The 14,674-nt window shown below is 49.4% G+C and overlaps 1 protein-coding gene across 1 annotated transcript in view; it reads right to left on the bottom strand.

Annotated features, from left to right (window-relative positions):
- LOC144951356 (uncharacterized) overlaps nucleotides 1-14,674 on the bottom strand; it is a 15,812-nt gene continuing 1,138 nt past the window's right edge. The window contains exons 2-11 of the mRNA XM_078881573.1: nucleotides 14,274-14,338; nucleotides 12,424-12,912; nucleotides 10,861-10,948; nucleotides 9,845-9,922; nucleotides 8,854-8,894; nucleotides 7,797-7,877; nucleotides 5,551-5,605; nucleotides 3,712-3,785; nucleotides 2,029-2,089; nucleotides 1-854 (exon numbers count right to left, since the gene is read on the bottom strand). Coding sequence (XP_078737699.1) covers nucleotides 721-854; nucleotides 2,029-2,089; nucleotides 3,712-3,785; nucleotides 5,551-5,605; nucleotides 7,797-7,877; nucleotides 8,854-8,894; nucleotides 9,845-9,922; nucleotides 10,861-10,948; nucleotides 12,424-12,912; nucleotides 14,274-14,338 — 1,166 coding nt within the window. The 3' untranslated portion in view covers nucleotides 1-720. The remainder of the gene's footprint in view (nucleotides 855-2,028; nucleotides 2,090-3,711; nucleotides 3,786-5,550; nucleotides 5,606-7,796; nucleotides 7,878-8,853; nucleotides 8,895-9,844; nucleotides 9,923-10,860; nucleotides 10,949-12,423; nucleotides 12,913-14,273; nucleotides 14,339-14,674) is intronic.

Genomic DNA, 14,674 nt, shown 5'->3' on the forward strand with positions numbered 1-14,674 from the left:
CCCTTCGTGAAAATACAAAAGAGTCCTGAGATTTATTCAGCCCTCTGCTGGTCACAAAAATCAAATGTTAGCATTATAAATTAAAGAAAGCAACAACAACAAAAAAACCCACTTAAGGTTAATATACAACACGCACATTCAAGTGAAGGAAAGAGTGGGATAACACCCCTGGGTATAGAGGCAGGGCACACATGACGACAGCTTCCACCATCGCACCGTACACGAATGACCGTGGTGATTTTCCCACAGGTCAGCAGGCACTCTCTCGCGAACTATCGGCACGACCTGCCGTCCTACCGACACGTGAAACACGGCTCCCGGCGTTACAAGCAGAACTTAAAACTTTCAGCTCCGTTTGTCTGAACACAAAATACACCTGGACCCAGCACACCAACATCTAGTATACCTCTGGTGATGGCTGTGGCTACCACGATTAACGTGGACGTCCACTCCCATCGATACCGGGAAACCCGGAAAAAATTCAGCGAGAAAAAAAATTGGCCCAGGACGTTACCGTTAATCCTTCGGTCTGGTGGCGGGCAACCAGGGTGAGAAGGCTACGACTACCAATTGCGAAGCTCCAAAGGAAATATCGATCGAACGGACGGACAGGAGGAGAGGGGACGGGAGTGCAGTCGTCGCTGGGGGTCGACGGACAGCATCCTCGGGATGGCAGCGGTGCGGTGGGGGAGGGGCGGCACGGTTTGGCACACGGGGCGGCTATGGGGACTCCCGACGAGGCGCGGTGTGAGGGGACAGGAGGTATGTGTCGAGAAGACGCACACGGTGCGTGGCGATGCAGTCCAGAACCCACTCGCGCGTCACGATCTGGGCGCTGTACAGGCGGTGCAGGGCTGTGGGGGCGGGGTCGCAGGGGGTCAGGGGGTCAGGGGCGGCACAGGGAGATCAAGGACGGCACCGCCGAGTCAAGGCAGTACACAGAGTTAAGAGTTGGCACAAGGAGATAACGAGAGACGTTGCACCAAGAGAGACGACACAGCAGGGCTGGGATGAAACGTTGATCGATTCCTAGGATGCGTGGGTCAAGCTTGAATGGCTCTCGATTCGTATACATTGCACGTAATGGGTTCGTGTCACACCTGCAGCCGCTCGAGGTGCTAACCCGGTCACTGCAATGCTGAAATATAGAATGGATTCTTGAATGGAATCTCAAGCGTGAATGGCGGCGATTTTCTTACGAATCACCAGAGCATGGTGGTCTGGGCAGGTTAGGGGGGCAATAGCACACAGTGGTCAGGAGAGCACGCGGAGTCCAGGGGAGACGGTACGTGGATGTGACGGACGGCACGCGGCATGTACGCAAGGAGCAGGAATGGAACACGGAGGCACACAGCAGGCAGCGTCACGGCACCAGAGGCTCAGTCAGACTTCTACCGAAGCGTCAACAAGGATGCACGGGAGCGGCCTGACGTCGCAGTGCGAGTCAAGCGCAGGAGCCCCAAGGGCGTGACGTCTCTGGGTTGGTGCTGTGGGTTCCGCGCTGCAGCGGAATGTGTGGCCTGCTCGCTTTACCTCTTCTTGGTTCTTTCGGTAAAGTCACGTAGAAGGGAAGTAATAAAATAATAAAACATAATAAAATAATTCTCACGACGTTTCGGCCACAACGCAAGCAGCCGTCCTCAGGTGAAGACCAGGTCTGTCGGGGAGACAGCGTCTGAATGAAACACCACCACGCTTGGAGCTTATATTTAAGCTGGGTTGGAAGGGCGCCTTGACAAAAGAATTTGCATGTCAAGAGGAATTTAGCTCTTGATATGCAAATTCTTTTGTCAAGGCGCCCTTCCCCCCTTCCAACCCAGCTTAAATATACGCTCCAAGCTGTCTCCCCGACAGACCTGGTCTTCACCTGAGGACGGCTGCTTGCGTTGTGGCCGAAACGTCGTGAGAATTATTTTATTATGTTTTATTATTTTATTCCTTCCCTTCTACGTGACTTTACCGAAAGAACCAAGAAGATGAATCCCTGCAGTCACGAAAGAAGCTTTAAATCGAAAAATGCTCGCTTACCTGTGAAGTCCATGCTGGCCGCGTTGGCGTCGGGCTGCATGACCAGCAGCGGCACAAAGTTCTGCACATACATAAAAAACACGCGTGTACACACACGTGTACACACGCGTGCACAGGCAACTTGCACACACACACACATATATCCCCCATATAGCCTTTAACAGACTGTTGGGGCAAGAGCTGGTAGCAAGCACTTATGAAGGCTGGCACAGCACATTGTGGGATGGGTGGCCAATACCACGCCCGGATGCCTTTGTCTCCCCAGTGCTGATGTGGACGCACTGCACCAAGTACTTATTTAAGGCTGAGTCTACCTAGGGGAGGCCCGGGACCGATCCAGATATTCGCCGCTGTTATTAGGTGCAGAGTAACACAATGAAACCAAGATTATAGTGTTCGTCAGGGGACCGGTGAAATGGAATTCTCGATGCGGGATACGTCAGATGGGAGAGGACTGACTAAACGGGGGAACGAGAGACAATTCGCCGTTTCAGCCGACACACCGCAAACCGCCCACCGGTAAAGCGGAAAATATAAAAACGTCGCGGTCGTGCGTGGAACACACGTGGTTCTAAAGCCTTAAGAACGCACATGCGTGTATGTGCACGTGTGTGCGCGTGTGTGTGCGTGTGTGCTCTAAAATCACAGCAAATTGGCAGAGTAGGGGGCACAGGTGGTGCATCTGCCAGTCAGTCAACCTACAACGCCTGGGTCTGTCCCAGCACCCCCTGCCGGCATAGCCAGCCAGCCTTCTGCACTTCACGTGAAAGCCTCGAAGAGCACCTAGCCTGGCATAAGCCCTGTGGTGGCATCACTGCCACTCGGCCGCAAATTGGTGGCTGTTCTGTGCACGTAGAAAGGCTGCCAAGCGTTGTTGTTGTCGCAGGTTCAACTTCCGCGCTACAATCCCAGCCCTCCCAGGTTCGATTCCTGATCCTGATGCGCAGCGGCCGTAGTAAGCGGTATATACGAGCGTGGCAGAGCCTTCCCCCCTATGTTGACTCGGCCATAAATGATCGGCTGGCGAGGCAGCGAGGTGATGAACAGTGGCTACAATGGGGAGGAAAATGGGGCCAGGGCACGCGCGGTACCGGTCACTTCAACCGCTCACACACCCGTCCCACCTCAGTAGATGCTCATTAGGGGCACAACAGAGACACGGGTTGTGCTTTGTCCAGCATAGAGCAATAGCAATATAATTAATGTACTAAGGAGAGAGCCTAACTGAGTTTGGAGAATGCGGTTGTGAAGAGGGTTTGGCCCAAGTCCTCTTTGTTAATGGCAAGAGCTTTATCTCACGTGGGAGGCAATGGGAGTGCCTGGAGGAAACCCACCAAACATATGAGGAACTCATGCCGCTGTTGCTGATGAGGTAAACCATGATGATGACGATCAGGAAAGCTGCTTGCTGTTAAGGATCAAATTTGCTTCAGGTACTGATGGTGGTGATGGTGTAGTTTCTACTGCTGCAAATGATGGTGACGACGGAGATGATGTTAACAATTATGAAGGTGTTGCCAATGATGCTCCTGCTGCCTATGACGATTATGACAATGCTACAGCTGCCAATAACAATGTCACTGCGGCTAATAATGACAATGAACGATGTTACCGCTGCTGCTCTCGATGATGATGATGATGCTACAGCTTCTGGAGGGAAGGCAGAGAGTCAGGAACACTCACCGGATGGAAGGAGAAAGCACTCGGATCCTTCACAAGCACGGCTCCGCTCATCTGAACCAGACACTCAAGTTCCGCTGCGCGACACACAAACACACAGGTCCTCGCCCGTCATTCGGCATTCATTACGCACAAAGTGCTTGCCACAAATGAGCCACAAATGAACCACAATACCTTGCTGTTCTCGTCAAGGAGCATAAACCATCACACAAACTCCGGTCATCCTCGCAGCAGTGGATAGATATTGGCTACGCCATCGGACAAAGACAGTCAAGCGCATCGCTCAGCTCTTTCAGATGCGCTTCTGCGGCTGTCTGGAATGCTGTTTCTTCCGATATTACTGGAGCTATGCACTTTTAAATCTAGATTAAAAATAATTTCTTTAGAACTGCTTTTTTGTGTTTAGTTTGTTACCTTCCCCCGCACCTCTGATTAGCACCGTTTGCTACGTACGGTGCAAAACAACTTCAACATACACACATAGATATATCTCGATTATTGATGATGACAGTGGTGGTGGTATGTCAAACTCCTTTCACACCGTACATAGCCAACTGTGCAAATCAGAGGTGCGAATCGGAGGTGGTGGTCGTTTTACTTTTCCAGCCTGTGGCTTTCACGGAGGTTAAAACTCAGCACTGCGATCCATTTTGGTGGCTCTCAAGCGGCTCATGATAAGCCAAAAAGCTCTGACCAACAATTAACCGAATGGCATTGACCATGTAATATACAAGGCGCCATCTACTGGTAGAAGCAATTTTTTTAATCTATTAATTCTCAGTCGGGGATTTTTGTCATCAGCCGCTCACAAAAAATGTTGTATTGTCTGCTCATGTCAGTGATTGTTCTGATTTGTGTTGAATTCCACAAAACAAATATTTTGCAAGCCACCCACGGATCGTGAACCACACGTTGGCCACCGCTCAATTAGATGAACCTCTGCCAACATAAATAATTGACAGCCCTTTGTCAATCCACCGCTGGATGAATGCCTCCCAGTACCCGTGTTGAGATCACTGTCTCCATAAATCTCAAACGAGGCCTGAGGAACATGTGATACCCGGTTCTGTGAGCTGTTCTCCAACACGGCGTGGTCTTATGTGTGAATTCAGACCGTTTTTCGTTGTTTTGCTGCCTTGCTTAAGCTTGTATTTAAATCCGCAGGGATTTATTTCCTTGTCCAATTTGCACTTATATATTTTATTTATTTATTCGCAGCGACTTCATCACCTTTTCTCTATTTTGCTCTTATAAAGTTTTTTTACACTCTCTGTTGACGTATCTCACTGACACGTCCCTACTGGACATCTGTGAAAAATAGCTTCATAGCTCATCAGATTCCACCTCCAAGATACACGAAGATTCAGATTCTGAACATGATGGGTCGCACTGCTCTGCGAGAGATCTCAACGGATACTCCGTCTCAAGATGAGACCCCGATAGCACAGTCTAAGGAGAGGGGCGGGGAAAGAACTCAAACTTAAAAACGCCGTGGTCTTTGGGGCTACTGCCTCGCCTACTCGCGACGCATTCCGGATTCTAAGACTCATCTGAAAAATCTGAAAATGAGACCAAATATACGGAATGTGGGATGATCCAAATCAAACCTGTTTTAATGCTCAGTCACACGACAACACCAACAAGTGGCACCGTTAACACGATGTCAGATCAATCTTTTTTTTCCCTGCCAACAGTGGTGGTCTCACGCGGCGTGTCGGCGGGCGACGTCGCCTCTCCGTTAAGGCGCGTTCAGTCGTCACGCGACGTTCCCAAACTCCGAGTGAGATGATAATTTGCGAAATGTGTGAAGCTCATCCCCCCCCTCCCCGCACCAAAACCTACCTTTAGTCATGTCCTTGAAGGCACCGTAGCAGCAGATCTCATACTCTCGCAGAAGCTGGGACGGGAAAACAAGAGCACAAATGTGTGTCACCGTGTGCCCTCGCCACAGCACAACGGCCCTTCCCTCATCCCGCACCTCCGATTAGCACGGTTGGCTACGTACGGTGCAAAAGAAGTTCAACACACATACATAGACTCGCACAGAGACCAATAGACTCACACAAAGACCGATAGACTCACACAGAGACCAATAGACTCACACAGAGACCAATAGACTCACACAGAGACCAATAGACGCACACAGAGACCCATAGACTCACACAGACCCATAGACTCACACAGAGACCAATAGACTCACACAGAGACCCATAGACTCACACAGAGACCCATAGACACACACAGAGACCCATACTCACACAGAGACACAGACTCACACAGAGACCCATAGACACACACAGAGACCCATAGACTCACACAGACCCATAGACTCACACAGAGACCAATAGACTCACACAGAGACCCACAGACTCACAGAGAGACCAATAGTTTGTTGTCCTTCCCCCGCACCTCCGATTAGCACGGTAGGCTACGTATGGCGCGAAAGAAGTTCAATGTACATGCACACAACCTCCCCGCACAAAGCTGACAACCGCGCGGTACCAGAGTTGATAACCAACACCAACAATCGCCCACTACTGACACACAGGCCGGCGCTGCGTTCGCCTTGTGCAGCACAGGGACAGCTGCCATCAGGGGGGGGGGGGTCCCCCTAGGCTGAAACAGAAACTACTCCCGACGCCTGGGCATTGAAATGATTGAGGTGTGATGCGATGCAAGGCGCGATGAAATGCCGCGGCATTTAAGTGCCCAACAAATGCTAATTCTTCATGTTAGTGTAAAGTATAAGTAAACTAACGCATCATCCTAGGGGAGGTGAATCATTATTTAGTTATTAAACAACAACAGCGCTCCGTGCTACATGCAAGTGGCATGGGTCAGAGGAGACGCACAGCTCGGCTTATCGGTTAAGAGAATAGGGTCGGTGGTTAGTTTGGGTGACTAGCACGGCTTTGTGTATTTGGAGCATGAGGAAGGTAAGAAGTTCAAGTTGATTTAGTTTAATATTTAAGAGCGACCCGGAGCATTCATCTTGCCGGACTATACCGCGCGTAGAATACGCACGGCTGATTAATGGCGTAACTTTCCAAGCTGGCAAATTTAGATCCCCGACGCCGGCACGCATTCTTGCCTTGCTCTTGCGAATGACGAAGCGGGAGATGTTTAACATCCACTGTGAAGTGGAGGGCGCGTAGTATCACCATGGTCATTATTACACGCCGCAGAAATAATAAGGGGCGGCCGCTGGTTTCCAACTGCGAACCTCTTGCAACAAACGGCGAATGCGCTACCGCTAGGCCAGTGGTTCTTCACCTTCACTACAGCCTTGCACCCCTTTGGTTTGCAATCGTTAAAAAAACATGTATAATTTTTAGATTTGAAGCTTTCGTGACTGCAAGGATTCATATTCTTAGGTTTTTTCGGTAAAGTCACGTAGGTAAAAAATTGTAATTAATAAAATTAAAATAAAATTAAAATCACGACGTTTCGGAGGCAACACAAGCTTCCGTCTTCAGGTGGAACCGTCACAGCACGATTGCTGTATCAAGTAAGTATTTTTATTTTATTTCACTTTTATTAATTTTAATTTTTTACCTACGTGACTTTACCGAAAAAACCTAAGAATATGTATAATTTTAATAAGTACATGGGGTTTGATTAAACAAAGTAGTTGGACTTGCGTGCCGTGCTTAATTTGGGCTTCAATGATTTACCTTCGAAAAAAATCTGGCCATCTCTCTCACCCCCCGAAAGGTCACCTTGCACCCCCAGGGGGTACGTGCACCCCAGGTTAAGAACCACTGCGCTAGACCGTGTCACCGCCCAGGTCCACGTGTGAGGCGAGCTTGAATTAGGACCAGGTACAAGGGCAAAGGTCGGCAAGCTGCAGCTCAGGAGCCGCACGCTGCACTTTACGGACTGCTTTCGTCACATAACATATGCAGGAATTCACATTGCGGCTCTTACATTTTTTTACCGAATTCGAAAAAAAATTGCTCCTATTGTTATTTTTGGTTGCCAACCCCTGTACTCAGGGTTAGAATCTAGGGCTAGCAGCCACGGCTAGCGGTTGAGGGGCAGAAGCTAGGATAATGGATAGGTGTCTAACGTCAGACATCAGGTCCCACCTTCAGGGTTGCAAGCCGTGACCGACGGGGCCCCAGGTGTTCGCGACCATTCACTACGTCGCCCTGAATCTCAAACGGGACCTGCGGTGAATCGCACAGAACAGAGAGCAAAGGGTTATATCATGAAACATCTGTAGACTCTCTGGGTTCCCACGCACTCAAAGACATGGTTATATCCATAGTTGTCACAAAAAATCCTTCATATAGCCTTCGCCAACTTTTGGGGCAAGTGCTGTTCACGAGCACCTATCAAGGCCGGAATGGCACACGGGGGGATAGATGGCCAGCACCATGCCCAGCCGCCTTTGTCTTCTGAGTAGCGATGTTTATGCACAGTACTAAGTACTAATTTTAGGCTCAGTCGACTGAGGGGAGGCCCAGGACCAGTTCAGAAAATTGTCACTGGTATTGGCCGTAAGCGGGAATCGAACTTGGGTCACCGGATTCATAGCGTAGCACGCTAACCGCTACACTACGGCTCCTCACACATTGACAGACACACTACGACCAGCGAAACATGCTTATTTCCATAGACTCAAAGTATTCAAACACTCAAAGAAACACTCATAAATACACAAAGACCAAAGGCTTACACAACGACAACAACCGCCATTCGCCACTATGTGGCGGTGACGTCAACATGGCGCTTGTGCCAGGCTATATGCACATTCAGGCCACGTGAAGTGTCGAACACCCGCTGTCAGGAAGTCACGGAACAGACCCAGGTGCCATGGGTCAACTGAGATGACTGACCGATGCACCACCTGTGCCCCTTACTGTGCCACACACACACACACACGGCTAGACCCCCAAGACGAGAGGCCCACACATGTCTCTCTATACTCCCAGGGTATTAATAAACACACACAAGCAAAGGTCAAATATTTTGAACCTTGACCCACAAACACCACATACCCATGCTTATGTATATAGACTCACAGGGTATTCAGAATCTTTCAGTATCATTATTAATCCGGAAGGATGAGCTATGAAGCTCTTTTTCACAGATGTCCAACTCGCACACACAGCTGAGCTGCACCAAACGCCCCACACTCACCTCATCCACGACGCAGCCTTGACGCAGACATTCTTCCACCCCTGCAACAGCACGAGAGACGACAGCCTGATGAAGCTAGTTGTAATTACCGGCAAAACGTCGTACTCAGATTGCAAATGTTATGGATTTGCTCTCAAACGTTACCGGCGTGCTGTTACTAGTAACGAATTGGCACGTTCTGTTTACGTGACGAACCTGACTAATTGGCTGCATACTAGGGCGGGAAGATTCAAGTTCAAATCAAGGTCGCGGGTCGACTCAGCCGATCACTCCTCCAGGGTGAATCAATAATGCAGCGGCTCTCCGCGTGCTGTTCAAAATTATGTCCGACGATTCGCGCCACGTGCTAGGAGCTTCAAGAACTCGGAGCGGAACGTCGGACATCGTGCTGGAAAAACACACGGCACGACCCAAAAACGCATCGAAGCTCTGTATGGCATAACCGCGAAAACAAAGGCAGAGAGAGGTAACACATTCTCTGGATCATAAGACACACTTTTTTCTCTGTAATTACAAAAAAAAGTTAGGAGTGTGACTTACAATCCGGTAGGTGTGTGCGTGTGTGCGACTTGATTTGTAACAACTTTAAAGACACCAGGCACAGGTTTTGGTGTGCGTCTTACTTCTCCAGAGCATTTTATAATCCAAAAAAACCAGCAACATTTGGTGGAATATCCATCCGTGCCATAATGTGTCAACATGACAAGAATGGCTCCTGCCATGTTAATGTGGAGTTTTTACCTCTGGCTCAATTGAGACAAGTGCTCGTTTGAGAATGGATAAACTTTAGTCTCGACTCTGACTGGACGAGATGTGAGCTATGGCATGGGCAAACATTGGCGCACACTTGCCAATTGCTTTTCCACCACCCTGCGATCCAGGCACTAAGTCTGGCTGAACAACAACACTCGTCTCTCACGAGGTCAGAGACCCATGGTCAGGATTTCAGAGCGCGTGGAGGGGTCATAGGTGAGGCGGCGTGCTTGCTTACAAGAGAAGGTGAGGACCCAGCAATGTCCTGCGTTGCCCAGAAAATACTTCAACGTGCGCTCGCAAACCAGGCTGCCACCTAGCGACGAGGACAAGAACGCAGCTTTTTACTGTGGCGCCTGAACACACATGGTGATCCACACACCGTCATACAAACGCAATCGCACACGATCAGATAATCACAACGACAACAACAACGAGCGTCCGCCACCGAGTGGCAGGTGGTGACGTCACCACAATCACACACTGTCAAACAAACGCAATCGCAACACTGTCACAGAATAACAATCACACACTCTTGATACAAACACACAAAGATCCCTGCAGCCACAAGAGGCGCTACAATGCAGCACGATGTTGAAAAAGACCCACTTTTTGAATCGAATTGCAGTCCCTAATCTTGGGTTGATGGATAACACCAATTGACGAAACTCCCTCCCCCCCCTACCCATGTGCGTCAAGGTCACCATATCTCCCGGCTTGCCAAGGTACGATGGCGGCAGAGCAAGCGGATGCATTTCCGGGGGATTGAGCACGTGTGGGTTTTCTCCGGCCACTCCGGTTTCCTCCCACATGCATAAAGCGAATCATCGATGAAGGTGACCAAACGTCCCAATGTAGGACCAAAGAACTTGGACAAACGTTGTCACCGGTTCTGGTTGGCCTCCCCCTCGTCTCGGGTTTCTCGCGCCTATGAACCATCCTCTCTCTCTTCTCTCTCGGGGCGAATGAAAACTGTGCACGTCGCCAAGTCACCGGTTCTGGTTGGCCTCCCCCTCGTCTCGGGTTTCCCGCGCCTATGAACCATCCTCTCTCTCTTCTCTCTCGGGGCGAATGAAAACTGTGCACGTCGCCAATTCTAAATAGTTCACCGTTTACATTATGAGACAATTCGTCTAAATCCCGAGTGAGCAGAGCGAGCCGTTACAGCTTTACCCAACGGTGGCCAGAGAATGGCTGGCGGGCGGTGAGCCGTGTGTGCGTAGTGCGGGGGGGGGGCCTGTCGAAGGCTGGCACCTGTCTGCATGAGCACGTGAGTCGTTTCAGGAGAGAAGTGCGACTGGAAGGAACCGCCGGTCTTATGCACAAACTGCTTGACCACCAGCTGTTGGACAAAGACACACACACACTATTTACTATTTAAACTTTTTTTTTATTTTAGCAGCTAAGGCCCGCTGGAGCTATGTAGCTCTTTTTCAGAATCGACCAAATGATAGCTCAACTAAGTGGCTTATCACGCGGTAATTTACAGGAGCCAAATAAACCTAAACTCACGTCGATTCTAAACGTGGAGGTAAAAACCGGAGGACACGGAGAGAAATCCACGCGACCACTGGGAGAACATGCAAAATCCAAATATACAGGCGTCGGGGTCCGGTTGGAACCCACGACCTCCTGTATATCAGCCAAAGTACTTAACATCTCTCCACCGTAGAGAGTTTAAAACAAGGAACAACAATCTGGCTTCTGGCGTAGCTAGATTGTGCGAAAAGTGAAGCTTGGATATCGAGGCGTTGCGAGCCTTGTAATCAACATCGGCTGGTGGTGTCGTTGGCACATTCGAGGTCTGCTGAAGTGTCGCTTCGGGCAAGAGTTGACGACGATCGCACGTAATGACGTCGTGAGGTGAGAAGAGACACATGCATGACATCATCTTGCGACATCACGCGTTACGACATCATCATCATCGCCTTGGCTGACAAGGCTTAGGTTGTCAATTCGGACGGTTTCCAGTACAGGGCGAGTCCCTACGAACAACACGTTACACTAAAATGTTGTGTATATTGTATCATCATTTAGGAAAGATATCGTGACCCCTGTTACAGGCAGAGAGACACGGACAGAGAGATTAAAATAATGCGCTATTTGTAGCCACACAAAGAGATGACGCAATAGCGCATGACGCGACACGTCATGCGCTATGGCGACAACACTTTGAAACTTAGTTGGAATGCGTTGATATTAAATTTAAAGTCAAGAGGTGAGGCAGGAAGAGATGTAGCAAGAGAGCTACTGCAACCAAAGGTTACATGCGTTTGTGGTGGGTACAACCCAAGGGTAAGATCGCAGAGCTCGTCAAGATCAAATTATATAATTTAACTGGAGTTAAATACTGGACCAACGTGTTTTGGCTCAACTCTAAGAATTAAAAAAATTAACCCGTAAAAACAAAGTTTTTCACTATAAATCCTTTATATGCGTGGCATCGGGGCGGCTAGAGTCCTCTCGTCCTCTGGCTTGAGATGGCTGCCACCTATGGGTCAGATGATTGTCTGCCACCATTAAGCAATTGGTAATTAAATATTTAAAAAATTTTCCCTAAACAGTGTAAAATTTTGGAAAAACATTTTCACGAACATTAATTGTCACGCACAACGAGTCTGTGTGCAAAATGTCAGCTCGATTGGATCACGGGAAGTGGGTTAAAAAACGACCGAAAGATTTGCACGGTCCTAAGCAAGCAAGCAAGTGCGCAAGTGAACTTAATAAAAAGGATTTAAAAAGGGGGTTGAACCATCAGTAGAGGAGGGCTTAGCGTTAGGGGGGCTCAGCCACCCTCACGACATGGCGCTGACTCACCGCATCCTGCTTGCTCAGCCCAGACGCGACGAGGCACAAGCGCCGAGGATTCCCGCTGGATTCTTCCGCGCTGCTCACGCCAACGAGCCTCTCCGCATGCTGAGCGACACCGGGAAAAGTAACGCTACCGCCGCCGCCTGAGGCAGCAGTGTCTACGTAGCACCGGGCGTCCGAGAGCGTGTCGGAGCGCTCGGTCTCCCACGACGAGGAGGCGGCTGCCCGACCGCAACCGCCGTGTCCTGCAGATCCACGGTCGACGGCGCCGACCGACACGCGGCGCGACAAAGCGCCGGCCAATTCGCCGTTTCCGTCATCCCGGTGCAAGGTCTGGGCGGCCGTCTGTCCGCGCGCGCCGACTTTCCAACGAGGGCAAAGCGAGGGAGGTGTGGGAGGTAAGGGGAGGCAGTCGTCTTGGTCCTCCAGGGCGGCCTCCAGAGCGGCGATCTCGTCCCCCATCTCGTGCAGGTTCCGCATCAGCTCCTGCTTCATCTGCAGCGGGAGGAGACGGGAAGGAACGGGTTTGGAGGCAGCGTTAGTTTAGTGAGACTTTTTATTTTACTTTTGTCGTAGTCTTAATCTAGTCGACAACAACAACACGTGGTGGTTGAGTCGATTCTTAGTTGTGTGGATTTCATGTACGGGCAGTCCCCGACTGACCAACGGGTTCCATTCCTGAGACCCGTTCGTAAGTCGAACGGTTCGCAAGTCGGAACACAATAACGTACTGTATTTAAATGCACATACACGGTGAGTGTTATAAAATGTGTTACGCTTCAACAAAAAAGGGAAGCATTGTTCAAATCACAATTTGTAACTTTCCCAAACCAAAATAGTTGCCGCGGTTCGGTTGTGAAGTGCGTTTTCACGTTTGCAAGTCGGATGGTTAAAGATATAAATATGATGGAATCTCGTTCGTAAGTGCGGATGTTCGCAAGTCAGCGACTGCCTGTCGTTATTTTTTACATCTGGTAAACTAAATCAGTCAGCCAATCAATGAAGTGAGTAAATCTTACTATATTTTGCCACTGGTAAAGGAGGTCTCATAGTGTAAATGCTTCACCTCGAGCTCTCATACTCTGATGGTGCATTGTCTTTGAGTTGTGCGCCTTTTGGCGTCATCTGGTCCAACACCAATGGAGACTAGGCTCTAAGAAAAGCTGTCTCGGGTGTGGACCAATCAACTTCAAGGACAGTGCATATCATTATCATCATCAGAGTTGTTTCTTTTTGTTTGCATTTTGACTGCTTGTGTTGTGGTTATTGCAAACATGATGCCAGTTGAAAGGGTAAAAACCTATTACTGAGTAAATCTTGTTAGAAACATTTATAGCCAATTACCTTTACTTTTTTTGGCCTTTCTCAGTATACCGGCGGTGTCTAACTTTAGCAATAATATATTCTCAGTCTGTGTTCTCATGCACGGATGTGCAAAAGAAACGTTGTGTGAAGTGATTGTAGACTGGCACAGACGCCGTGACGATGTCACCGCCACTCTGCGGCGAATGGCGGGTATTGTATTGTGTAGACTTACCAGATGTCCTTGACGGATGATTATGGATAAGCGCACCTTGCACTCTGGCAGTAGTGTAGTGCCTTATGCCGGTAATAATAATAATAATGACAAATTGTCATGCACACAAATCCCACAAACCGGGCCGAAGTTCGCGCGCATGACTTGGCGTTCTGGAAAATGTGCGTGAGAATTGATCTCCGGGTGCGTGAAAGCGCTCTTCTTGGTGTACTGCCGCAGCACCAGCCCGCCATTTGAGGCGAGGCTTATTGTAGGCTGAGTCAACCTAGGTGGCGGGGCCAAGCCACGGCTGCCCCTGGCCTGAGTGGCTTAGACTCACCTCGGAGTCGACGTCCTGAGATGCCCAGATGACGGTCGACTCGCTCTCGTTCTCCAAAATGCCGTCTGACGCGCACACGAACGCACGAGCAAACACAAAGATCACACGTGTAACCGAGCACAGACCGTCGGGGCAAGTGTTGTTAGCGAGCACCTATTAAGGCTAGATTTAAAGCTTTCGTGACTGCAAGGATTCATACTCTTAGGTTTTTTTGGTAAAGGCACGTAGGTAAAAAATAATAGAATAATAATACATGGAAAAATAACTAAATTAAATCACGACGTTTCAGAGGCAACACAAGTCTCCGTCTTCAGGTGAGACCGTCACAGCTAAATTTACTTATTGATACAGTAAATTTAGCTGTGACGGTCCCACCTGAAGACAGCGGGCACTAGTTTTGG

The sequence above is a fragment of the Lampetra fluviatilis genome, chromosome 62 (assembly GCF_964198595.1).
Source record: "Lampetra fluviatilis chromosome 62, kcLamFluv1.1, whole genome shotgun sequence".
In the NCBI taxonomy this organism is placed as follows: Eukaryota; Metazoa; Chordata; class Hyperoartia; order Petromyzontiformes; family Petromyzontidae; genus Lampetra; species Lampetra fluviatilis.